The 26,758-nt window shown below is 39.1% G+C and overlaps 1 protein-coding gene across 1 annotated transcript in view; it reads right to left on the bottom strand.

Moving 5' to 3' along the window:
* Positions 1-26,758, bottom strand: part of ALK (ALK receptor tyrosine kinase) — a 319,150-nt gene that overhangs the window by 54,349 nt on the left and 238,043 nt on the right. The window contains exons 9-12 of the mRNA XM_062573543.1: positions 21,536-21,667; positions 13,819-13,950; positions 12,545-12,645; positions 3,704-3,873 (exon numbers count right to left, since the gene is read on the bottom strand). Coding sequence (XP_062429527.1) covers positions 3,704-3,873; positions 12,545-12,645; positions 13,819-13,950; positions 21,536-21,667 — 535 coding nt within the window. The remainder of the gene's footprint in view (positions 1-3,703; positions 3,874-12,544; positions 12,646-13,818; positions 13,951-21,535; positions 21,668-26,758) is intronic.

Below are 26,758 nucleotides of genomic sequence, written 5' to 3'. Positions count from 1 at the left end.
GAATATTTAGTCAACATGTTAAGCTACACTATCGGCCTCAACTTCCCCAAAGGGGCAGAAATCAAGAGAGTTATAATTTGTTTGTTACTGTAACCAAAGTACTAGTATTCAAGCCAGGCTTTAGTCTATTAGAGGTACTAATTACTATACACCTTTAATTCTTCCTAGCAAAACTAGGTGGGTTGGTAATAATCATCATCAACCCAGAGTAAGCTCCAGATAATCACCTCTTTACGTATGCTTTTATTTTGTCTACATTTTATTCTATCTACATGATATACCTTTTTTGAAGTATATCTTACCATACTGTTAAGATAATAGAATGTCTAATTATCAGCTACGCAAATCACTCATCTTCAATTACACCAGCCTTCTGTTTGCTTTACTGTCACGTTCCCATGACTATATCATTTTTAAAGATTAAAGTCACATTTACTTACTAATTAAAAATAATTGGAAGAAAGGCAAGTCGAAACTTCCAACTGCTGCAAAGCTATCAAGACTTTATTTTCTAACTGACAGAAAAGGTCATAGTGTATTACCTTGCTTGGCATACCAACAACTCAATACACTTATGTCAAACAGGTGTCTCATACAAAACTTCCCTCCTTGAATTTCTGTAAAGTTAAAAAGAACTATTATCAACAGTCTCATCAACTACCATTGGAAAACAAGTAGTATTTTCTGTTAAATAAAACAAATTTACAATAGTTCTCTGCACTATTGCAAGCCAAATATTTCAGCATTGCATGAATTTGTAAATTCCAGTAAGTAAATGTGACCAGTTCTCTAACATCTGTATGCAGATTATCCGATTTGCAAGTAAACTATCCTTCTGTGTGTGTGTGGGGGAGTTGGCTCTGCAGGGGGCAAATGCAGTACAGCAAGAATTCTTAGTTCATGTTGAGTCTATTTAACCAGCAGGTTTACATACAGAACCTCTGGAGACTTTGTCTTTTGCCTCAGGTAGGCAAAAATCTGTTTAACCAACAGCTCAAGGAGCTCTTGCTCACGATCAACTTCTTTTATTTATAGATGCTTTGATGATATGTCCTGTACTGGGCCCTTTGCCCCTCTTTCCTTATGAAGAGAAGATACTGAGCATTTAGAATTGCATAACAACTCTGTTAATCCACACACCACGTGAGACAATTCTTAGATTGCTTTGCCAACTCCTTCCAGAACAAGGAAGGACACCTAACTTTGGGAAGATGTAAAAAGTAAGGACTTCAGCATTGTAAAGTTCATATAGAAAAGGTAAGACCTCAACAGAGCTGAAATTTCATCAGGATGTTTTCCTAAGGAAAAAATAAGAGGAAAGAAGAAAATCCCTTTCCCTGTTTTATTCACAGAAATTAAGCATGTGTCCAGGGGTGCAAAGACTATTAATGTGCTAGAAATCTAACATTCTTGAGTTTCAATTTAGTTTCTTTGTCATACTCCTTCCCTCTTTCTATTCCTGCCAAATCACCTAAAATATTCTAGCTGTGATTTTCTGCCAAAATATAATTCTCATCCCTAACCCCTCCAACAGCTTGAGGGTTATCAAGCATTTAAGAAATATCTGTTTCTAAAGATAGAGGTGATCTAATTTTCTTGGAAATCTTCCTAACGATTCTTTGTAGTGTTATAAGCCAAACAAGGATATTGTGGCTAAGCAGCTTTTGAACAAGCATGCTTTAAGCAGTTTTAGAGCGTATTATCTAGTTATTAATGACACTTTCCATCAACTTCCTGATCACAATGAAATGGACTTTACTTTACACTGGTACATTAGTGTGCTTTATTTAGCTGTACTTGTGTGGGGTGATTTAAAGTTTCAGCTCCTCTTGTAGGAATTTCTGCAGTATCGTGTTTCTGGTATCTAATACAGACCTTCTCAGCTACTGATACAGGAACCGATTAGAAAAAGACAGACATAGCAAGGTTTTAGCAGCACCAGCACTGCATTCAAATGGACTAAATATTTCCTATAGTTCAATAAACTCTCTTGTCATTTATCTCCAAAGTTTATATTCTACAGTCTGCCCAGCACCATCTCGGTACATCAGTTCTGTAGGGTTCTACATCAGTCCAGATTTCCTAAGAAGTAGGTTTCAGATGCTGAGAAAGATGACTGAAGTATTTCCAAGTCTCATAGCAACTTTTTCCTTCCTAGGAAGGAGTGGCTTCAACTAAATCAGTTTTAAACAAATTTTCATTAAAGCACTGCAATGTCAGTGAATAAATAAGGAAAAAAAACTTTTCAAGAGTTACCAAAACTTTGAAGTTGCTCGAAAACTTTTCATTTTCTTTGCTTAAGTCTTAATCTCCAAACAGCAAATCCCCTTTTCTCAGTGAAGACAACTGTCTTTCTGTCTAAGCAAGGGGGAAGTTGTCAGTCCCCTATAGGTAAAGCTCAGCACCCTATGCCAATTGGATCTATGATTCTGGTTTCTAAGATCAAAGTATCCTTTGTCCATCTTTGCAATCAGAGAGAATTTAAAGGAAAGGAATAATATAAGAGCATAAGAATAATTCATGTACAAAACATTCCCATGGCAACATTAGAAAATAAATCACATAAATAAGAACGGAAAAATAAAGCATTCTTTCCAGGAAAACACAGCTGAAGGCAATGAAACAACCAGGTATTTTTACAAATGGCATTTCAGCAGTGACTGCATAATAAGGCTAATGCTGGTATTTTTTAAATCTTCGATGTGCACATATTAATTATACATTCAGGACCGAAGTGTTGGCAGTGCCCTTGTATTTGCAGCCTACATGCATCCCCAGGAGCAAGAAAGATAAAAAAAACCACATTTATACAATGTTTGCTCAAACTTCTCATGAGGCAAACTATCCCTTAATGAAATCCATTATTTCTAGCGCACAGAGTTCCAAAAAGATGAAGGACACTTGTACTCTTGACACAGACAGTAGATGAATCTTACATCCTAAAGGCCGGATACAGAAGGTGAAGTATGTCTTCTCTACAAACAGTACAAGCCAGAGTATACACACATAAAGTAAACAGTCAACAACAGAGCATTCCTTTAAAGCTGACTTATGAGACAGCTAAAACATCACTTCATAAATGAGCATCTGCTATCAGATTAAGCATATGCTACCAAAACTTTTGTGCTTATAGTCACACTACAGCTGTACGTGTAACAGCTCTTTATCAAGCAGAGCTCCCTGCTACTGCTAATACAAAGGTGTTGGGTGTGTCCACGTTTGATTCTGCAGCAGGGTCGTCTTCCACTTCTTTCATTGTTAGATCTGGCCACATTGAACACTGGGGACTTTGATATCCAGAACAACTACAACAAAATGATTACTGAGCTCACACTCAACTCTAGCAAATCACACATCTAAATACTCTACATGAAACAGTATGCGAGAAGAATTATTTCCAGTGAAGTAAATGGAAACACAGAATTTTAAACACCTTGTTGTGAACTGCTCAGCGACCCAGTTTATGAACCAAGAACAATAGTTGGGAGTCCTAAATCTTGGTGCTTTTCTCTGATACTCAGTTATTTATATTCCCTACTTTTAACAGAAGACACCTCCTGGAGACAAAATACATTCTTTCTCTATGAGAACCTTTTCCAGGAGGAAATGTCAGCCATTCCCACTGCCAATTGGCTAGTGATGAAGTGACTGATCACTAGGAAAGAAGCAAAGGACAAAGAGAATAATGAGGAGAGATTCATACCTATCCAATACATCTGGGAGAGATAAGACCATCCACTGCCATATTCCCAAACCTTCCCTGCTAGCCGAATGCCAGAATGTTCTGCTTTGTTCCTTCCCCGTCTTGTTCTCGATGAGTGCCAAAGATATATTTCCCAGCAATACACCACGGATGAGCCATGACAATCGGAGCTAGAAAGAAGAGAACATAAGACATTAACTACCACATACATTATTCAAAAATTAACAAAATTCCCAACTCTTCTTTCATTTCCTTGTATCCATGCACCAAAAACTCAGTTCTCTCTTTCTTGTGCCCATGTCATCATTTCAGATGTGGAACCCTGTAATACTTAGCATATACTATTTAATAATGGAACTGTGGCTTTTTTTTGTGAAAGCTGAGTTCAAAATGACTCAGTTTTAGCTTTTGTGTCCATAATTTTAGAAGAATAACCTAATGCTTCTACGATCCACAGTACAAAGATCACTCTTGCCTTAGATGCTGTCCAAGAGATTCAAGTTAACACTAACGTTTTCAGTAATTAACTCTTTTTTACTTAGGCAGCAAAAGAAACAAGGAGAGAATAGCTGCAATAAGCAGATATCACTAGCAATCATATCCTCATCCCCTAGATATCCTTTTTGAAATTTTGACAGGTAAGACTTTGAAGGTTTCAACATACTATGTAGGAGCTTTCAGGCTTCTCTCTCTTCTGGCTACCTGCCAGACAGTAAGAGACATCATCTACATGGTCAAAAGTGAGAAAAGAGTGAGTCTTTGATAGCTGTTAATGTAACACTAGAGCAAAAGCTGAAGCAAATGATAAATTTAAATGGATGCCTTTGCACACATGTCAGCTGTTTGAAGGAAAGAAGTAGTTGGCATTAGATGTGGGAGCTCACTGGCAAAGTGCAATATGCAGACTCTAATGAACTGGCTCTGAGCGAATCGACTGGCACAGTGTCCAGATGGGCATTTTTGGCTATGATTTCCACGGTTTCTAAGCTTCACAGCAGGGCAGTCCAGGTCTTTTCACACCTGCTGAAGTGAACCAGAGCAGATGATGAGCTGGATGCCATAGTAAAGACTTCCAAATTGGGGTTGGCATTCATTCTACAGAATAGCGCATCAATGATGGCAGATGGTACTATATACATGATGACTCCTGCAAGTAGTGTAGTGGCACATTTTGAAAGATCTGAATCTGGGCTGTTGGTGGCATATCGCTAACATTACATATCAAACATCTCCCTCTGTGTTAGACTGGCAACAAAATATTCAGAAACTAGGAACATCATTGAGAAATTAATTAACCATTGCAGGTAGACACTGGCTCAATACTGGCTTGATTTGTGGCTTTAGAACCCATCATTGCACTTGATTAGCTGTTGGTATGCAAAGCCACTGACACATTAAATGAAAAGCTCTAAAAAAAATTCGGGGAAAATTATAGGGTGAGAGAGCCCATTGTTAAGACACGGCATATTAAGACAAAACTTGGGTCAGATGGCTGCATGCACTGTACTGCACACACCATCTGGAAAGATGCCTTCTGAGAATCCCTTTAACCTCGGAGTTTATGAAATACCTGAACTGACAAACAGGAGATTCTATTCATCAAAGAAATAACTTAAAACTAATCCTTATCAACACGAACAGCGCATGGTAGATTTAACGGAAAAGTACAGAAAAATACTAAGAGTAGATTTTCTAGCACAAGCTGCATAATTTCAAGATCACCTGAGAACTGAGTAAGACTTGTGTATTACTTATGCACCAAATAAATAAAATATCAAGGACTTCTTGGGTGAAGTTTGGGTTGAGTTTACTGTAATGGCTAGAAACATTCCAGTATGAACTAATGCTCAGAGATCTACAAAGCAAGGACACACACTCATAGCAGCAGTTCTCTAAATAAAAATTTCTCAGTGGCACTCTGGAGAGCTGATTTTTCATTCCTTTCCGACTGCCAATGCCCCTGACTATCAGCATTATAGTCCTGCCTGGCAGAAAAAGCAAGTTGTCTGTCTTTAGCACAAGTAACTATAGAATGGGGGAAGAGATGAACAAGCTTCCAACACAGTAAAGTATTTAAAGTATTTTTAGGAACATAGAGAAGAGTCCACAGGCATCTTGCCCATTTTGGAATTGCAGTAGTTGGATCCCAGTAATGGCTATCCTTGCCATCTTACACCCCAGTTCTGCACCACACACTGACATCTCGCAAGACAGCAGCACTATTTAGTCCTCACGCTCCCATTAATGCCCCTCATCTACAATACTTAGTGAAGGAATTGCTCAAGTTTTCCTTATTGTGAACAATGGATTCTTGTAATGCAGAGATTTATTTTCTGTATAATAACTCTTGTCATGCCTCTTCTTCTCCAGATAGGAAACAACAAAAGTTGCCTTCAGATGCAAATACACTGATCGAGTAACTGGAAGTCAGGCATTAAAACAGCTTGGAAAAGACCTCATCATGCTGAGGGTTTATGAAATAGAAATTTAAGCTACAAGTTGCAATACATTTATACAGAATTAGGCAACAGCTGTAGACAACTTGGCCAAGTCCCAGTAAGTTTTGTACATAGAAAAGAAGTACGTTCAAGCCTAATGTTTATCACGTTGGCAACATCATTCTTCTTACTAGAAATGAGAGATGGTTGTACACAACAGGATAGGCATAAACATTACAGCACAGACATCTCTTTGGATCATCTAACAATTTAGATTTGGGCTCTTATGAATAGGAAAGATGATCAGAAAAACCTGTTTTTGCTTTCTGGCCAGATCAACAACTGTGCAAGATCAGCCTCTCTTGTAGTCTGCTGGCACTTCTACTTTTTGTTAAGGCTTGGATGTAGAAGCAAACTCTTACATAAATAATAAAATGGTAATTCAACAGATTTGACCATGTAGCTTTAGAGTATTTAGGCAAGTAAGAGAAGTTCTTATTTTATATGAACAGATTCTCATGCTATTTATTCCCATATTATTTCTTATCCATGTTTACTTTCATAAAAAGTAAAGAATCCAATAAAAGCACCCTCATTTCAGGAACCCAAAACAAACATAAAACCAAACACAACAACAAGAGAGAGAGAGAGAGAAAGAGAGAATGAGTATGCTGCCAGAGTACAATGGAGTGACCAGGCCTTTGAGAAACTTCAAATATTATACATCATTCAGTGACATAGAAACCAAGTGCCAAAGCAACCAACAAAACAATAAGAACAGAAACAATTAGCTGTACTGGTATTAAAAAGCAACACTTTAAGAAAAAAGGATGTTAACAGCATTCTGCAAAATTAAGCACATGAAAGATAGTGCTAGAGGCATGTCTATGTTACATTTTTCATACTCATAAATGTTCGGAGTCAATGTTATTACCATGTACCCTTCTAAGTTATTTAATGCTCAGGGAACAGAGGAGAAAAAAGAGAAATGCTCTGCAGGTGTCAGCATGGAGTTCAGAATACACTGATAAATTCAAGGAATGATTTATATTATTGATTTACATGCTTTAAAAAAATAATGCTTCAGAATTTAGTAATGGAAAAGAGAACTGGATTAATCACCACAGAGGATGAAACCATTTATACATCCACAAACCTGAGTAAGAGGGCAAGCTTCAATGCTGTCTTGTATCAACATATTACATTTATTTTTGACAGAAACTATATTTACATTCAAAAATAATTTCAGGCATAAAACAATCTGGCTCAGTTTGGCACGCACTTACATTATGTAACGGCTGCTTTCAAAAAATAGCTAGCTGAAATGTCAAAATAGCATCAGAAGGAGATTTTCATTACATTAAAACATGGCCAATAGCACAAAGCTCTTGTAGTATTATAGGAATCTGTTTTCCTTGTTTTTCAGTCCAATTATATACTCGAGGGATTCAATGAAAAACTGAAATAAACTGGTTCCAAACCACAGTGCAGTCCCACTTGCAAAGACTCAGCTTCTGTGAAGATGCATACAATAACATTTAGGGCTAACTTTAAGGTCATCACTACCCAGACCACAGCATCTCTCTTGTTATTCTATTCATTATAGCCTGCACCAGAATTGTTCGCATGGTTTTTATTTCTCAGATATGAAATTAAGATCCATCACAGATTCTCTTGTGCTGAGTAAAGCACAGCTTTTCTGAAAATCAGTCTCTGGATCGTTTATGTTTCTGCAGCAACTTTCAAAACAGAAGTAACAGTCATGATCCATCAAAAAAAAAGATCTCACAGCACAGATATAACCATTGATGCCCAGTCAGGTATTGTATCAAGGCCTTACAGAATGACATAGTCCTGGACCTAGTCTTGAATCTTTTTACGACAGAAGCCCAACCACTTTGGGAAGACGTTCAACCTGACTTTTTATCATTTACAGGCAGCATGGCATTCTCCAAGACCTGAAGCTTCATACAGCAGCAAGCATTTCTGAAAGATGGAACGAAAAGCAGGTCAACATATGTGACTCTGCACTTGTCCAGCAACAATTCTGGACTGAGGAAGATGGGATTGCCTCACTATCCAGACATGGAAGAATCATCGAGTCCAGAACTTCCACATGAAGCAAAAGCTCTTCCTAGACATCTGCATAACTCTTGTGCCAGCTCTCTGTCATCTTAGCAGTAGTACCAAGAAATAGGCGGCCATTAGAATCTGGACACTACATATATCAGATGGCTATCAACTGTAGCAAAGCAATTAAGTTTTGCCATAGGTTGTGTCTGAGATGACAACACTTCCCTTGGACTTTAACTGTAGTGTGGTTTCCCAGATTCCTAGACTGCAATACTGTTACTGATAGCATACATATAGATTTCTTCTATAAATCAGGAATTGTCTAACCCCATGATTCTTTTTGCATCACCAGATCTGTGCAGGCCATCTGACTTCACTCAGATGGAAGGGGGATAATTACAGTATGAAGGTAAGAGGAGAAAAATGCTGTTCTTTATTGATCAAACTTTATAAATTCTGCCTTTAAATCAGACCACTATCTGGATTAACTCTTTGCTCCTTTCTGTTCTTTCCTGTGTTCAATCCCACATGCTTTCATCTCCAATGAACTTTTATATGTGCTTTAAAAGATTTTCAGGCTTGATTACTGTGACCCAGTTTAGTTCCTGAAGCACTTTCTGGGTTTTTGTTGCATATCCCTTTGCTGGCTGCTTCAGCCTAATGGAGCATCTCTTCACGGACTTTGTGTACAACGTCCAGCGTTCCAGCACTGCAGCAATATTTAATAGAAGTGCTGCAGTTTCCCTCTTCCTCACAAATTGGGCATTAAGCACACAGTTAATGGGTCAACGCAAAGGACTCTCCTGAATGTACAGCCTGAAACAGAAACAAAGACTGTCTGAACTATAAACGAGATAGTCTTTAAAGCCAGGATACTCTAGCTAAGTTTTATTAAAACAACAAACAGGAAAAACTAACTGAACCAAGAACAAAGGGCAGCATCACAAACTAACAGCTCTGGCCTTTCAAAATATTGCAGGACAAAGAAAATTAGAATATAAAGCTGCTCAAAACAAACAGGAGCAAAGTGCAATATAAAACTATATACAAAGCGCAGGGCACATTCAGGCCAAACCCAAACATGTGTGGGAAAGTACAGGCCACGTATATTAGTGTATCTCCTGCATGTATTTTTACCCTGTCCGTTCTTCTAATGTATATGGTACAATATAGAGTAGGTGTGGCTAATTACTCTCTTTATGAGCAAATAAGGATCTTCCTAGAGCGTACAGAAAATGCTAGTGCAGCACAGCCTGCAGGTAGCCCAGCATCCTCTGATGATGGAGTGCAAGCTGCGGAGGGCACATCACAGTAGAGCACAAAGATGAAGGATCCTACTTGTCCTGCACTTAACAACAATATATACACCAAAGATAATCCAGGATCCTCACTGCTGCAAATTGCCATCCAGAACCCCAAGAGGGAAGGTGTTCAGACTGGACCACTTCAGAGTCTCCATGGTGTTAGCGGCCACTTTCTCTGACTATTCAGTGGCAGTCTTCCAGTGTAATCTGTCTGACTACTACAGTGGGAGAGGAGGGTTGAGGGAGAAAAACGAACTCGGAGTGTTAGCAAACTCCTTGTGGCTGGCACCCACAGCAATCTGCTTGTTTCCTTTGCAACACTGTGTCCTGGTTCCAAGTGCATTTTGGTCAGAAAAAAAGAAATCACCACCTAGTAAACAAGGATGCCTTTGTGAAACAGCACTGCAGCAGTGCATGTTTCTCATGCCGAGATTGAAGTAATTGCTTGCTGACATCCTGCTTCTTGAAGTGTAGACAGGATCAGCTATCATGGGTGTAACGGTCTAATATGACCAGATGAAAATGAGGCAAATTAAGGGATTAGGGAAAAAATAGTAGCTTCAACAAAAGCTGGGCTTAGTAGGGTTCCCAAAGCTTCTATGTAGCAGAGAGAGAAGAAAAGGAAGTCAAGATCAGCAAACTCTGGATGGCTGCTCACCTCCCTGTTGCTCTCAGGCCTTATAGCACGTGGCAGATTTTGACACAGTCAGATGTGCCGTGCACATAAGTTCCACTCACCCAAAAGAGGCAAGTGAGCTGTGTAGCCAGAGGTGACATACTCAGTCTCATCCCTAGGCATTCTGCTAAGCTTGCCTTCTCTGGGCCTGCCAATACCAGGGTAGACATGGGATACAAGGGGCAGAAGGGAGATTAAATGACAAGCCGCAGGACAGTCTCCAAGTTAACCTAATCATCAATACACTGCTGCAAGTACCTAGGGTACTGAAATGAGCTGTCAGAACTAACCCCCACAGAAGTGGATGAGCAAACAGATCAAGCAGACATTTAAAGGAATGTGTGACCTGGATCAAATGCAAGAGGGTAGGTTTATGGCTTGCTCAAACTGTGGAAGAATAAATGAATCTAAACCTCATGCACTTTCTGAGATCCTTTTGCTTCGCAAATCATGAGCAAGTTTTGTCAGTGGGATTTCAGGTGCCAAAGAATCCATTTGGATTATGATGCCCCAGGTGGAGCTGTCAGCAGTAACAGGTAGAAGAAAATTCATCTTTCAGTGCCTAAACTTGAGCTAGTTTGATCAGGAAGTGATTGAGGGTAAATAAATGCAGGACAGCACTACGTTATTTTCACAACCATTTTTCTGACTATAATTCTACTATGAGGAAGTCTTGGTACCTACTGGAAGAAAAAGTGTGTATAGGGGAAATCTCCTTTCTCCTCTTGTGGTGTTCTGAAAAGTGGAATTAATTTATTCTGTTCACAAACAGATTGTTCCAGTAAAATAGAATCTGAAGCCACCAGGGGCTCATTGAGAAGAGAAGCTTTTACACTATACGATAAGGCAAGAGACAAAACCCTTGCCAAACTCTTTCACTCTTTATTACAGACAGCTGCAGTGCTGGATGAGGCTGCATGCCTTTTAAGTGCCAAGGGGAGTGACAGAGGTGGGATGGCATGTGAGCAGATGAAATATATGGCAGCTTCTCCCCGACAGCAAGTTTAATTATGTACACTGTTGTACACAAAAGAAAAAAATATACACATACTGGGAAATCATTCACCCTGCTTCCTGTGTCATGTGGATTAAGAAAAATCTGTTCTGCTGGTCCATGGCAGAACAAGGTCTTAAAATATTCAGATTCTGCATATGCCTTTGTCACAGAAGGGAGGAAAAGCAAGGTAGAATGTATTTCCTAAGGAAGGAGGGCATGAATATATCAAGACTAAAAAGGTGTATTTCACTGTACGAAGTGAGATACTCACCAGAAATAAAATAAACCAAACTTCAAGCTGAAGAAACACCCTCTTCTTCTAAGTATTTTAATTCTTAAGGGCTTTCTGATGTATCCCTTCCCCTTTCTGCATTTTAATATCAGCGGAGCAGAGGGCCTGACTTTCTTGTCTGTTTAGTGCAATGTCAATGCTCAACTAACAAAAAACAACCCATGCTTTGTTAGGATCAGTTTTCCCAAACCACATTGCTCCATGATCCAGGAGCTTGTGTGACATTTCGCGGTGATTGTTCAAGATGTGAAATGCTCTAAGTCACTAGCCATCATTCAAAATTATAAGTCTATGAATTCAAACAGTGATAATATAATCTGTGACAATACAGACTAAACATGATGTAAACAATGTATCTTTTTGTATGCTGCAATTTAAGCCTTAAACACACCTTACTCTAAGGCGACAAACACTTCTGCAAGGTTGCCTGGCAAGCCTTACTATACTTGCTTAAGTTGATGTCTCATTAATCTCAATAGCCCTTCTGCTTGAACGAGGAACTGGTTCCATTCTATATGAATTTATGTTTGCTGCTGCTAACATCCACACTCTTATAAGCAAGGGGTATACGAGGATTGGTTGATTTGAGGTGTGGCATGATGAAGACCTCCTAGCCTGAATCCTGGTTGTGCAGAAGAAAGCTCATATTGTATTTTCTGAGTGGCTCAGATGAAGTCCTTAAGTCTATTCTTTCTTAGATCTTTCAAGTATAATGTCTGTTCATTGCAGTAAGCTTCTTTCTCTTTACATTTATGTAATGCCAGCTGCCCTACCATTAGCATATTATAATTATATAATTATGAAGATCATTAATACATCATGGGAGGCTGTACAGCAAGGAGAAGACACACCATGATTTTCAGGGTTCACTTTGTGGCATTTCAAGCAGATATCTATATATTACCCCTGTACCCAAGGGCATTAAATATATGTAGTTTATATATGAAGCAGCAGAGAATGTGGTTCTCTGCTGCTGATCTAGCGTCTTTATTTGAAAAACAGTCAGACACTCACAAAAAATCTTTGTAAAATAGAGGAGAAAAGAAAACACTAGGACTTGCCTCACAGGGGGAGTTTCTCAAGGGAGCTGGAAATGCTGGGCTGGTCATTACATTGTTTTCTGCTGTTGGTGCTTTGCTGGTGTTCAGGAGGAGTGCATAACCTGGACGAAAGACAGAGCAAGGATAAAGTCAAACTGTAGTATGCACCTCTGGGTTCAGGGTTTGTGGAAACATCCCCAGAACCTGTGCGAAGTCCTTATTATAGGAGGATGGCACAAGGCATTTTCATTTATTAGGAACAGAGCTTCACAAACCTGAGGGACACACTAAGGCAATATATTTAAATAGTCTGGCTACATTCCTCCTACAGCTATCTTTTGTTCATCCATGACTTGGGATTTATCTTCCTTGTAGGGTACGTAACAAAATGTATCTTCTATAAGCAAAAAGTAACTTGGAAGAGAATCTTTATCTTGGTCCAAAAAAACCTCAGAATGAAACAAAACTATGCCAAAATAGTGTCAGAGTAATATTAATGCAGTTGGAGGCCCCTTTACTCCTTTAATCATTTGTTGTACCAAGAGGAACAAGGGCACTAGTAACACTAGTATTTTTCATTGATAGTGCTGGGAGGAAATGTATGTATTTGCACTATTTCAGCTCTGTCTTCCTGCTTAGGTGGGCGTCAATGCTTGGAGCCTAGATATTTGGGCTTATGCTAAAATTGCATCTACAAGATTGATAAATCCTAAATCATTCACAATTTAGTACCAACTCTCCATAGTGCTCTCTTTCTACCTCTTTCCTTCTTGCTTACCTACGCTTCAGTTTCTTTGTGTTCCGTGATACTGCGGGCTGAGCCACCAACTGGTATGAATCAGAACAGCTACACTGAAGTCTGTACTCATTCATGGAGAAGTAGACAACCTTACTCTTCATGTTTAACTCTGGATTCATCAACTCTGCTGTTATTATTGTATCCCTTTAGTTGCTCTGTGCCTAAGCAATAAATGCTTCCTATGATTCACATTATTGCATCAAGAAAAAGCTTATGCTGGCAAGTAGCCCTTTTGCCAAAATTCAACCAGCAGTTCAATGCCCAAGGTACAAACCTTCAAAGGTTTGTAAGAGAAGGATTACAAATAAACTCCTGGAATCTGGGTAGGGGAAGAAAGTACAGAGTAATTATATATAGAAGTGGAACTCAAGGGACAATGAGAAAAGTGAAGGAAGTTTAGGAAGTAAATGAGAGGGTAAAAAAGCAGCAGCAGAGAGAAATGCTATTTTTGCTCTCTGCTGCTCATTCTCCACACCCACTAGTTACTCTCACATACCTTCTAGTGAAGGAAAACGGTTGTACTCTGGGCTTCCAATCTGCCAGGGAGAAACATGGGACGCAGAGGAGACTTGCATCCAGCCACAGTCCCCTTCTTCAAATGAACAGTAAAAGCCAGAAGGAAGTTTTTCTGCAAGAGGGAGAGTCACACACACACAAAACAACACAGATGAGCTGAAGAAGAGGCTCTGGGCACATGGAGAAGCTGGAACGGTTATTCTGACAGAGCTACCCAGGACATGCCAGCATTTCCACAGCTACCCTGTACAGCCCTTTCATGTAGAGTCACGCACATACCTGACTGTGAAGATGGTGGTAGTGGGGAAGCAACACCCAGACTGTGACTACATGACTGCCCTCAGAATAAGATGACACATCTCAGTGTACACTACAAGAACTCCTAAATACTTGACCTCTGCAACTCTAAAAATATAAACTCACTCAGAGTTACAATTTGGAGATGGCTTTCCTAACCACTGATTCTGTAGCCCTGTGAAGGGAAATCTTGGATAGCGATAAGTTCCTAACTTGCTTCTCCTCCATCACAGTCTAGGTCTCTAGCCAATCCATCCCAGCACTGTTTCTCAGTTTAAGCTCTGAATCCTTCTGTGCTTCAGCTTCTGCACCTGTGGAACTGCCCATATCTCCCTGTATATGTTTGATGAGTTGAATGGATGAAAAGAGAACAGTTTATTTTAAGCCATGCCTTCAGGTTTTGAAGTCCACTCATTCTGTCACTGGCTTGGGATTTCAGGCAAATTTACCAAACTTACCCCATCATCCTTAAAAAAAACCCCAAACCCAATCTCACTGCCTCCCTACTTTCCACCACTGTTTGGTTCTACCTTTGCATTTTTCTTCTTCAGCATGAAGCCAGATCCTACACTTCTTAAGTACTTCAGAAAAAAATGGACCTTGTAAAATGTCATGTAAAATTGCTACCTCTATAAAGTGACTTTCAGTGCTTTCAGATTCTTAATAAAGATTCTGTACCTAGGCAGCAGCTGACAATTCTGCCAGGTACCAGTATGCTTCCCAGTACTAAAAAGGGTACAGTTTGGGTTTTATGAGAAGGTAGGTAGAGCACAAAGTTAGCCTGCCAGAAGAAGGTGCCCTTTCAATACAGGGATGCATTATGGATTAAAGATGCCAGAAAAGTAGTAAAGAGTGATCATTTTACTCCAGTACACAGACTAACCAGTCCTTAGGCCTAGCTGTAAAAATCCCCTGAACATGTTGGCACAATAAGGGTGTCTTTCTCTAGATACGCTGAAAACCTGCTGTGATGATCAGCTGCAGCTGTAAAATGGATGACGATATTCCTGAATTCTCACATTTTTTTTACCACTATGTACTGAAATCTGTGCTAACAACTATTAGGTTATATTTTTTTCCCTCTCTGTTCCCCCAAACTGCACAATAAAAATGTTCATCTTCATTGTTATTTTTCAAGAAAGAGAACAAGAGAAGAAATTTGCTTAAAACTGCAAGACAAAAGCAAATTTCAAGTGAATTTCAAAACAGCAAACACATTATAAAGCCACATAACCAGGAAACTTGTTTTGCCTTTCAACTGCTTGTTGAAGTCAGTTAAAATTTCTTGTCTTACAAAAAGTAGGACAGATTATAAACTCCTAAAACAAGAGAATGTTCTGTTCAGATGCTACCAGCAACTATATTAGATTCTCTATGAGAAGAGCAAGCTCCTGAACTCAGATCTCATGACTATAAAGGAATTTTCTTCTCTGAAGCTTTTTATCTGTAAAGTAGGCACCAGATGCTGAGGCATCAGTATCCAAACACTGGATCACTCAAAATGTTTCAATATCATCAGAACTCACTGACTGAAATTGGAGATCAATTACATACCTGCTCACAGTGCCTCAGCTCTGATTTATACACCTCAGAAGGCAACTCACTGTCAGTGGTTCATTCATTTACTCCTTGGTCTATCCTGAGAAAACAACCGGGGAGCACCATAACTATAGTGTCCAGATCAGGAATATCTGACTGATCTGATAGGAACCTGAATCACAACTCATTTCACAGGGGCTACTGAAACAAATCTTGCACCTATGGCTTTTTAGTAGGGTCACATTTAAATGCTGAACTTGACATGGAGATGAGAACCATGTTTCACTGTTTTGTCATTCCATCCAAATCTGTTACGAAAAGACCAAAATTTGTACTCAAGTTAAAGGCTTTTTCAAGTTTTTCCTTTAAAAAATCTCCAAATTCATTCAGCCCAGTCTTTAAAGGTGGAACTGTTAAGCAGATGGATGCTTTCCTGTGTTTTACTCCTCTACAGAACTCAATTATATTTTATTGTGCAGCCTGTGGCTGGGAGCTGAAGAATATGACAAATTATAATGTGTCCTGAATTCCTACTGAAACAGCTTGGCTTGGTGTCCAACCAAATTCACTTCATGGCTACATGCTATCTAGAATGATGTAAACAAGTTAGAGTAGCAGGAGGAGTCATCTAAGTAGCAAACCCTGCCTGGAGGTCAGAAAAAGCTCACTGTAGAACAAGTAAGGGCATAAAAGGAAGTGATTACTTTCTCAATAGACTTCATTCCTCCTTTAAAAATTAATCTTTTATGAATTTTCAAATGTCCTATACACTGGAGGTATTTTTCTCTTCTGCTTTTTTGTACTTTGTATAAAAACTAAAAAAATAAAAAACCTGTGATTCCATTTATTGCTACTTCATAGAAAACTCTTCGAATAGCAATTCTCTGTCAAAGTGTACTTCTCAGTGTTTATACTTAAAACTCACATTAGCATAGTAAAGACTAGCCACGGTACTAGACACTGCACTGATGAGGGGAAGTTTCCCTGATTTTACTGGAAAATCATGTAAACATGATGGCAGAAGTTACTGAAACCTGTCATGTTGCATATCATTAGTAACAGAAACTTCAAAAGATTTAGATCTTAGCAAGATCAAGATGCAGCTTGTGAACACAGGACAGATAATACAGTAATCCAAAGAGATTGGAGTACTTTAAAGAAGCAAAAGTCTCTGCTTTTATTTGAGTGATGAAGTAGACAGAAGCTGTAGGGGTGTTAAACTTGTTCTTAACCAAATATTTTCAAGCTTTCAGAATGATTTAGATTTTGCTTGAAAGGTAATTAAGTTCAAGGCTCTCTAGCTTTAACTCAAATTATTCATCATTTAATAGCAGGAAAAATCAGCAATTGGAATAATTTATGAAGAAGATGGAGCAGGTTCTCTATCATTTGTCTCTTGAAACAAAACTTGATTTAAATCAACCAAATATTACAGTTTAAATTTTGGGGTGTAATTCCAAACTCATAATATAAAAGACATATGCATAAGAGGCTATTTTGGTCTTTAAAAATCTATGAACTTTTAATAAATGTAGGAGAAAATCTCAGAAGACAAAAAGATCAACTACTCAAGCATTTTAAAGAAGCTCATGAACCTTAAATGTAAGTTTGTTTTGAGTGGCTACCACTATACTACCAAGACAGCTTGGTCTACCAGATTCTATTAGAAACAGACTGTGAGAAGAAAAATATATTTCAGTTTAGAAAGAAAGAGTTCTCCTTTAATGTCAGATAGCGTTGCTGAGATTCAAACTGCCAGAGGTTAGAATTTGTTGCTAGAGGTAGAACTTTTGATCAAGAAAGAAGTAAAAGGATTAGTGTATGCAAGACAGGAACCTTAAGAGAGCATTGGAAGGCAACAGGTCACAACTACATAAATTTGCTTCCAGAAAGATTCTTCTGGGCTTTATCTATCACTAGGACATAAATGAATCCACTGATTTCCTAATGTATTTTTGCCTGGAAAGTAAACTGGCCCCTGTAGAATTCATTATCCATGCTTTTCTTGTCACTTACTCATGTTATCACAAATTCAGACTTTACAGTTTTCTATTCTGGCTACCATCTGTCTTATGACTGACAAGTGTATGCACTTCTCCAACCACACAAAACAGCTTTAATCACTCAAATAATGATATATCAGATATTAGACTTCCCTCTTTCACCTGTTAATGGAATCCATTTTGTTTAACATCCTTAAATATTCAATGAGGCAAAGAGTGAAAATTATTCTATAACGCTAATTACTCTTAATAAGTTAAGGAACTTATTTGAAAAGTGGGGCACATTAGCTTTTATCCCTATTCCAGGTAACATTTGTACAATGTAGAACAGCAGACCCTGGAGAGACTGAGTAATACTATTTCTTCCCCAGTGTATATTCCATACCACAGTCTTGGAAACTGTCTGTGGAAACAGATATGGATTCAAATCCACTTATGCAGAAGAAGGATTCAGTCCTGGGTCTGCCCTGTCCTGGGTGAATCCTCTAAGCTCTAGTCTCTAGAAAATAAACATACTATCAGCACCTCCATTCTTTTTTAAATTTGAACATATTCATGACTTTTCTACATGCTTCACACCATTAACCCATTTTTTTTTCCAGGAAAACTTTTTGTTTGCCTAGATTTGCTGCACTGAAACAAAAGATTCCTGAATCAAAATCCAAGATCTTGTTCCCTAAAAAGAGATGTACAGAACTACTGAAACAAATTCTCCTCTTTTGCAATGCAGAGCTCAGTTAGTCTGTCTTAGCAGAAATCTGGTTCTCATCTCTGTCTTGCAGCATAACAGATACCTGACACACATAATTCTCTCTACTACAACAGGAGGAAAGATTTTTTTTTTCAGTAAGTTATGATTCATAAGCATGAATTTACTAGCCAAGACATAGAAAGAGCACTATCTGAAATCTTAATGTATGTCTCCAAAGTATACTTCTGCAAAGTAATTTCCAGTTCTGCTCTTCTACCAGTCTGTTAAATCTGTATGTCTGATCTCAAATCAACATGGTTTGGCATCTAATTCCACGTCTGCCTCTTTGAAGCTGTCTTTTGCTTCTGCAAAGAGTATTTGATTAGGACTCAAACAGCAACATTCTTTTCTCCAGGGGTCAATCCCCTCTGATTTTACACTCTCTACAAACACTAATTGGTTGCAGGCAGAACAAGCACTGTGACATTTCATTGGCCATTAATAAGTAAAGAGATGTTAACAAACAGCAGGCTTTATGGAGGTTTTCTCATCTACAAAAGAACAAAAATCAAATGAAAGGAAGACACACACACACACGTACTCTGTATGTGCACAACTAGAACACATTAGAAAGGAAAAAACATCTTCTTTAAGCTCAAAGATAGAAGCCTTCAGTTAATCACAATTTTAAAAGATGTCCCCTCAATTTCAAGCATGACTACATCTTTTCTGACAGCTCTTTTGTGTAAGTAGTAGAAGCACTTGGGAAAGCCCTTACCCTGCTTTATGTATATGAACATCTTTTTGTGACACTTAGAAAAAAAAAAAAAAAAAGATGAAAACATCTGTGTTGCTCAAGACTAAAATGACAACTGAAATGTTGAAAGATGACATATGTTTTGTGTTGGGCGGACACGTAGATGTAACTGACGTGAAATACTAGATCAAATTTTGTTTTGAGAAAAATCTTATATCAACAATATTCAGCACACTCTAAAAGCAAAAGTAGAGAATTCAGCCATAGAACTGAACAGGTTCCTAAGTTATTGCTAGCAGATATAGTGACAATCCAAACTCTTACACGCTCAGGCAAGCCAATGCTGTTTGTTTCTTGGAATAGGGGATGGTTTAAGAACTCTCATTCCAAGCACCTGTAGCTGAAAATAAGTCACATGATCTTTTTCTCAAGGCTGGGGAGAGATGCTCTGCTAAACAGAAAGTTGGTTAATAATGTTCTGATTTTTATGTTCTATGTATTTTCAGTAAATTATTAGCTGACATGACTACGGTTGCTACACTGCTGTAGAGAAATAGCTACAGATTAATGCTGTGTGCTGGGGAAAAAACAACCAAACAAACCCTGCACATAGAGTATGTGAGAGAGGGACTGGTCACTTTACCAATTGGCTCACTGTGGGATACAGTCAGGCAGCTAGGGGCACAAGGAGATCCTGATACAAATACTGAAGGCCACCAGAAAGAAGTGCATCCAATATTTGAAAATAATAGAATGAAAATAAACATTCCTCTAGGCCTGCTCCTCTCTACGGTAGTGTTTAGGTTGGAACCATGATTAGTAAAACCTCATCTTGTCCGTGCTACTGTTACTACTGGTATAGACAGGATTACCCTCACAAGGTAGGGCCATAGAGCAGACAGACACAGAAATACATCTGGACATACAGTTGATCCATTTTATAGACTGAGTAAATAATATGCCTCTGTGCTAGTAATGAAATGAAAATACACTCAATCTATTATTTATCTTAATTCACTAAGCTTTTTAATTAAAATGTAGAACACAATAAAAATTCCATTAGAAGTTTTTAATGCTATGTTTGAAAGTTCTTATGCAAAAGGAGGTTTTGATACTAGTAATATGAAACATTACTGGTACTAAACAGCTGCAAATCAGCAGTGATGTTGGTGTGAAAGTGAATATAAGGCGCACTGAGCAGGTGTCATTAAGGCACATAATTTCAAATTGTAATAACTTCTGACATGATGGCCAGATGTACCATTTCTAGGGTTTAACTAGTTTACCAGCTGGTCCCAGGCCAAACCTCTGTTTTCCACATCAACAAAACCTATTACTTCTCTGGGTGACCTCACCCAAATCAACAAAACTTGTTTGAATTATCTAACCCAGATTCTTCTCTGCTCTGGCTGTCCCATTTGAAAGCTAACCTGAGATTGCTTCCTCCTTGCCAGTGGCTTTTGCCAGTACAGGCATTTTGGGCAGGGAGCACATTTTTTGCATATCAAATCAATGCAGCTTCATGCAGAAGTCCATAGTCTAGATCAGACATGACACAAATTTTCAAGAGGTAAATGATGAACCATCAAAGATTATTTTCCATAATATACTTGCCATATGGGTAGCCACAGGGCTGACAATACAGCACCCCTCACTATCAGTAGTCTGACAATGGTGAACATGCTACAGGTAGAACATGTAAAAGCATAGAAACAACATCTTTAGGACTGTCAGAGGAAAATCCTAAGTTATCTAGAGTGAAACAACACAGTTACAGAAATATTCAGAATTAGAAAGATTTTGGAAAAATCAAGTCACTGTGTATCTTCTGATATATATTCTGTGACTGCTGACTGCCAAAGGAAGGATGAAGAACAAGAAAAATTACAAAAATCCAGGAGCTGGAGTTGAAAGTACAGGACTGGGACTGAGGAAAGACAAGTTCCTTACTACTTATTTTTCTTACCTTGGAAGTCTTCTCCTTCCTCCTCTTTTTGCTAGATATTGTGATACATTTTGATGGAAAGCATGTGTATGTGAAACATGCACAAAGCATACATTTCATAATTCTTAAGGCATCTAGGTATTTAAGCTCTATTTCCTTTGTATTTTTGATCAGAACTTAGGGACAGATGAAGCAGTGAGAGCAACTTGAGAATCTGTTGCAGTATTAATGCAGGCCAGTATAGGAATGCACTGAGTGGTCATTTCCAGGCAGATATCCAGAGAAAATGTGTGTCTTCTGCAGGATACTGTTGTTTTGATAGTATTGAAATAATTAATTAGTATTGAACTTTCAGGCATTAAAATTCAAAGCAATTTTTTGCTTTTGGAAACAGCAACTCAGCTTCCATCTCCCTGAAGGAGAAGAAAAAGGAAGGATGTAGGCTGGAGATTAGGTTTTACTCACTGCACATATCTCCTTCATCTTCTCCCTTGGCACAGTCCCTGATAAAGTCACATGCCTGCCCCAGTCGGATCACTGTTCCATTCCAACAGCTGAAAGAACCCTCCAGAGCCATTTTTGAGCCAGAAGCAGATCCTAGAGAAAAACAAAGCAATTTCATATCAGTGAATTGTCCCCCTCCCAATGAATAGGTCATAGTATCCTGGAAGACACCAAAGGGGAGAATATTCCTTGAAGCATCCCAGCCTGCAATCCAGGTCTCTGAAAGTATGTAATCATTGGGGTAAGGAATATAATCGTACCATAAGATCAACTGTTCTGCCATTTCCAAACTTTGAAATCCTGACAAAGCAATTTTTAAAATTTTGTTTGACATGTTTGATCTTGCCAAATACCTAGCAGTCCACATACTAGAGAACTTCAGTTCCCCAGGCATTTCTGGTGTTTTAACTTGGAGGGCAGCTCTGACCTGTGAAAGGAGGGCTGAAATCCTACATCCTACATCCTGCTCTGCTTTACTTCTGAAGAACAATACAGTATGTATGACAGATTTTTAATTGTGTGAATTTACTGCTAGATTGCCAATCCTGAAGACTGATATCCTTTCTCTCTAGCTCCAAAATAACATGGCTATATGGCTAGGAAAGCACACAAGCTTTCTTCATTCCCTCCTGTAGGCCTGCATTACCTATGACTTGAATGTATCATCCTCTGCAAGAGAGAAAAGAGTCTGACTTGTGTTTGCAGCTTTATTTTTCTCCTCCACTCACTCCCATTCCTGCATCCTGAACTCCCCTCCCCATGAGGCCAGTCAGGTGTCCCACAACAATCTGAATCTACTAGGATACTAAAATCACTAATTCATTTTATCTATATTAAGCAGCAAAAAAATAGTAACGTGGAAAGGAGCCGGGGATCATTGAACATAAGATTAGAAGCTGGTATCATCCATTGAAAAATGACCCTGAGTACTCTCTTAGTATAATCCTTTTCTGGAGGCTCTTGGTTTCCTTGACTGCTGAAAAGTCAGAGATCATCCAGCCTGATGGGTATAATTTTCCTTACCACAGGACTTCTCTGAACCTGAGTCCTTTGATTCTGGCTAAGCAAGACACTAGAACAAGGACAAAAAACAAACAAAAACCCTCTAGATCAGCCACCTAGGTATGGAGAGGGGCAAGTTTGATCAGTGCAAGAGTCCCTTCTACAAAAAATATAACTGAAGACACAATGCACTAAAGCTTTCCTGACTTTCTGGACAGATGTGCTTCCAGCTCACTACTCCTAGAGGGCAGATCTAGAAGTACAAAGAGGTCTGTGCTGCGAATTCCCCATTGCAACAACTCCTACCCTGTCTCATATTAAATGGGTAAGTACTAAAGATTAAACCAAAGCCTTTGGGCGGAATGAGCCATTGTTTGCCTAACTCATCCGTGCTTGCTAAACAGCACAGCTACATCATGTTCTTTGGTACTACAGGGAGCTGGGAATCACTGGTGATTCAATTAGATGCGTGCTTGAGACTTTCAGTTATATTGCCTGCCAAAACTAGAAATTAATGAAGCATGTAGGAAAACAAACACTATTTCTTTTCAAGCTTATTTTATGGTACAAATCAATTCAGGAGTGGGGGCAATACATGCCAAATCTTCTTAATAAAGGACCCCAGCTCCTGAAAAGGGTGCTCTGGTTATTGTCAGCTCATATTTTTTGATTGCCTTAGAGCAATTTTGGCTTGCAGCATGCAGGCTGCACAGTGCTCTTGTATTGCAGTCAGGGTCAAGGCCTCACAACAGAGAACTGTGAAGAAAAAAAAATAGACCAAGTAACTCAGAGCTGGTTGCTGGCAACTTTTGCAGGCTTCTCAGTAAGAGCTTAAGGCAGTGAGAAGACTTCCTCCTTGCCCTTGCAGCACTCCTTGCAGGATATGCACCCTTGGAGATGTTCCTTAGAGCCTTTCCCATGCCAAAATCAAAGTTCTTCATACGTCGTAAGCCAGCTTCAGCTCCCGGCAGAGCACGGGGAGGTGCTTCAAGGCAAAGCCAGGATGCCGAAAGAAACAAGGCTGGTAACTTAGTAAGTGATACTCTCCTCCCAGGTGTAAGCAATAAACCCTTGTGGCACTGTGTTGCTGCAAATATCACCTAAGGAACAGATAAGAAACAAGGCTCAGAGCATTTCCATAAGGCTAATGACACTATGACATTCTTTAAAATGTTAAAGTCTTAGTTAAATTCAGAACTGTTTTGCCTTTCTGAATTTCCTCCAAAGACAGTTTTGCAGAAACTCCCATGTTCATTTCCAACTCTCATGTCTCATGGCTTATCTGCAATCTTTTTAGCAATGCCTGTGTTTTATTTCAGCAGCTGCTGTATTCCAAAATCATAGGCAGAGAATCAGAGGAGGGGTTGTTGTAGGGAATGGATTTGTTCTGTTTATTCCAAACACTGTAACTCCAAATATTATAACTTTGTAAAGGCACTCAACTTTCCATGTGCACAGCTGCATAGACATTTTTTCTAATATAACCAAGGCATTCAAGAGCCCCACTGTCTTTCCGGGTGTCTTTGCTGTAGCCCAAAAACACAAATCTCCTGAAGGCAATTGACTGTGGTATTTAAAAGCCATCAGTTGCAACCAGACATCAAGAAATTCCAGAAGCTTTTCCTCCAAAACAACACAGCACATTTGCCTGCTCATTTATTTTCGTGGAGACGGGGCTTGAATTACTTCAGATTTGCATTAGACACACATATAAATGCTCCTTGTATAGGTTAGAGAACACAAATAGCTAAGCTGCAGTTGACAGAGAGGTTGGGTTCTGTGACTGTGCGTGATTTATTCCTGTCTTCTGTTTGCATGCTCAGTATATGCACAAAGGCAAACCAAATTGGATAAAGAAGAAGATTAACTAGTAAGATAAATAGGTAACTGAAAAAAAAGCCCAAATACTGATGACTCTTTTAATGGGCCACTTGATGCAGATGCTTGTATCCAAGCTCAAGGAAGTTTAATTTTTAATTAAAATATTTTACAATGAAAATAGACATTTGATTTCACAGCCTCAGTCATTCCTGGCCACGTGAGCAAGAATGACCTTGACTGCTTAGTCAAGTGGTCTAGACTTGCACACAAAAGATATGTAAGGGAGGGAAAATGAATGGTATCAAATAAGAATCAAAGTAAAATTTGTGGGAGACATCCTTTATATTTACAGCAGTGTTTATGTAGCCTGTGGCATCCATAAATTATACTAGTCATTAAGCTGTAGCATGGCTGGCTTGGAGTCTTATAAATCATTATTTAAACAGCAATATTAAACAAATGGCATTTGAGGCTCTAAACTGAAAGGAGGAAAAAACTCAGTCCTTAGGAAACAAGTGCTGACTTAGGTCCTGCTTCTGAATACAGTCCAACCTTGGCAATGTTCAAATCCAGTACCAGTCCCTGGATATAACTGACACTGTCTGGGCTCATGACTTTTGGACTTTGGACTTTCTGTGCAGCAGGATCAGCATAGAAGGCAAAAATTACAAGGCTTAACCTAACAAGGGATGAGCAACTTACTGCTCCGATTGCAGGGCCAAGGGGGAAGTATTTCACTACTCAACAGTTTTTCCTCAGAGTTGGGCAGCCTCTTCTCTCTTCCCTCCCTCCTTGACCAGCCGAGAAATCAAAACGTACTGGCAAGTTCTGGTGAATCTGTCTTGGAAGAATACGACCAAAGAGACTGTGACATTTGCTTGACTCTGGTCATTGCAAAATGGGAACCTTCAACTTACTGCCGCCACATGTAGCCATGCAGAGAAGACTGAAATTCCTACAGTCATTCACAAAGCTATCCCTGATCTTGCAAACTTCCTGCACTGCTAATTATCATGCAGGATTAATCAAGACGAACATAATTACACCTTCAAGCGTTACGACGACGTTATCAGGCCACAATTTTCACTGCTACCAAAAGCTTTTGGGATGAACACACTCAGGTAAAGCATTCCCACTCAGTGCGCAGAGTAACAACAGAGACTAATAGGGTAGTACTTAGTTGCTGTGAAAAACCAAGTTATTTGTACTCTGCAAAAAGATGAACAGAAATTGCAACGGCATGGTGTGAATTTACATGCTCGTACCCTTTTCACAGACAAGCAGCTGTTTTGTAGGCTATTCCTAAGGAGCCCTGTCTGATGCAGTGGAGTCCCATCTCTACTGGTTCTTCGGGTGAGACCTCATATTTTCACCTCATACAGATATGAGGTGAAAGACTGCCCTTATTAAGCATGCATGCACATCTCAAAAAATGCTTACACATGGAACTCCAGCCTGCTTAGCTCACCACACATGCTACTCCCAAACAAGAGAGATTTGCTAATTATTTAACTACACATTTAAAAAAAATGTTTTATAACAGGCTAGTACTTGAGTCTAACATTCTTCCCTCTGGCCATAGACTGCTACAAAAATCCTGGATTTTTGAACCTCACTGATATTGCTTGTCTGCTATGAGTATTCATCATTAACTTAGTTTCATTTGTTCGTCTTCTGGCCTGAGTTCAAGGCCCTGATTCAGAGATATTTAAAAAGAGAGTAGTTAGGGATTTAAAGCTGGTGTGAAACAAAGACAGGCTTCTGTCTTAAGGGCATAGTTATGCCCTAGCTATAAAAGGATGGTGAGATCTTGGGCGGGAGGTGGATTATTGATTTTTCTGTGACTCGCTGTTTCTGATGGACATAACATTTTTTCTCTTCAACCTCCACTCTCCAGCCTTATAGCAGTGCAGACATTTGAAGGCTGATGGCTTACTTAGTGCTGAGGATGGTCCCATCCTAGGACAAAGTCAAATTTCTACTGATAATGGTTCAGTAATAATCCCTGCCTCCACCATTACAGAAGTTGGAAGGCGCGAAATAAAGGAGGTAGGAAAGTAGAAAAGGAGAAAGGAAGTTCATGATTACATGGTTAAGGGAAAAGAAGAGAGCCTTGGCAAATGGCCATTAAACTCTAAGGTGATATAGGCAGATCTCATAAATGAAAGCTTTCATTCACAGCCACGAGGCTGCTCTCTTTTTCCCAGGCACCCATTCCAGGACCCCAAGACCCACTCCCTGAATTCAGATCTGCAGGAAAGCCAAGCAATCACAGCTGCAAATGAGGCAATGAGAGATATGCTTGGAAAATACAATGTCCTCAAAAAAATGCTTTGAAAAAAGATTGGACTCTAAGTTCCT

Source organism: Rhea pennata, chromosome 3 (genome assembly GCF_028389875.1).
Source record: "Rhea pennata isolate bPtePen1 chromosome 3, bPtePen1.pri, whole genome shotgun sequence".
Classification (NCBI taxonomy): Eukaryota; Metazoa; Chordata; class Aves; order Rheiformes; family Rheidae; genus Rhea; species Rhea pennata.
Note: the sequence above shows the minus strand (reverse complement) of the source record. Positions and strands in the feature narration are given on the sequence as shown.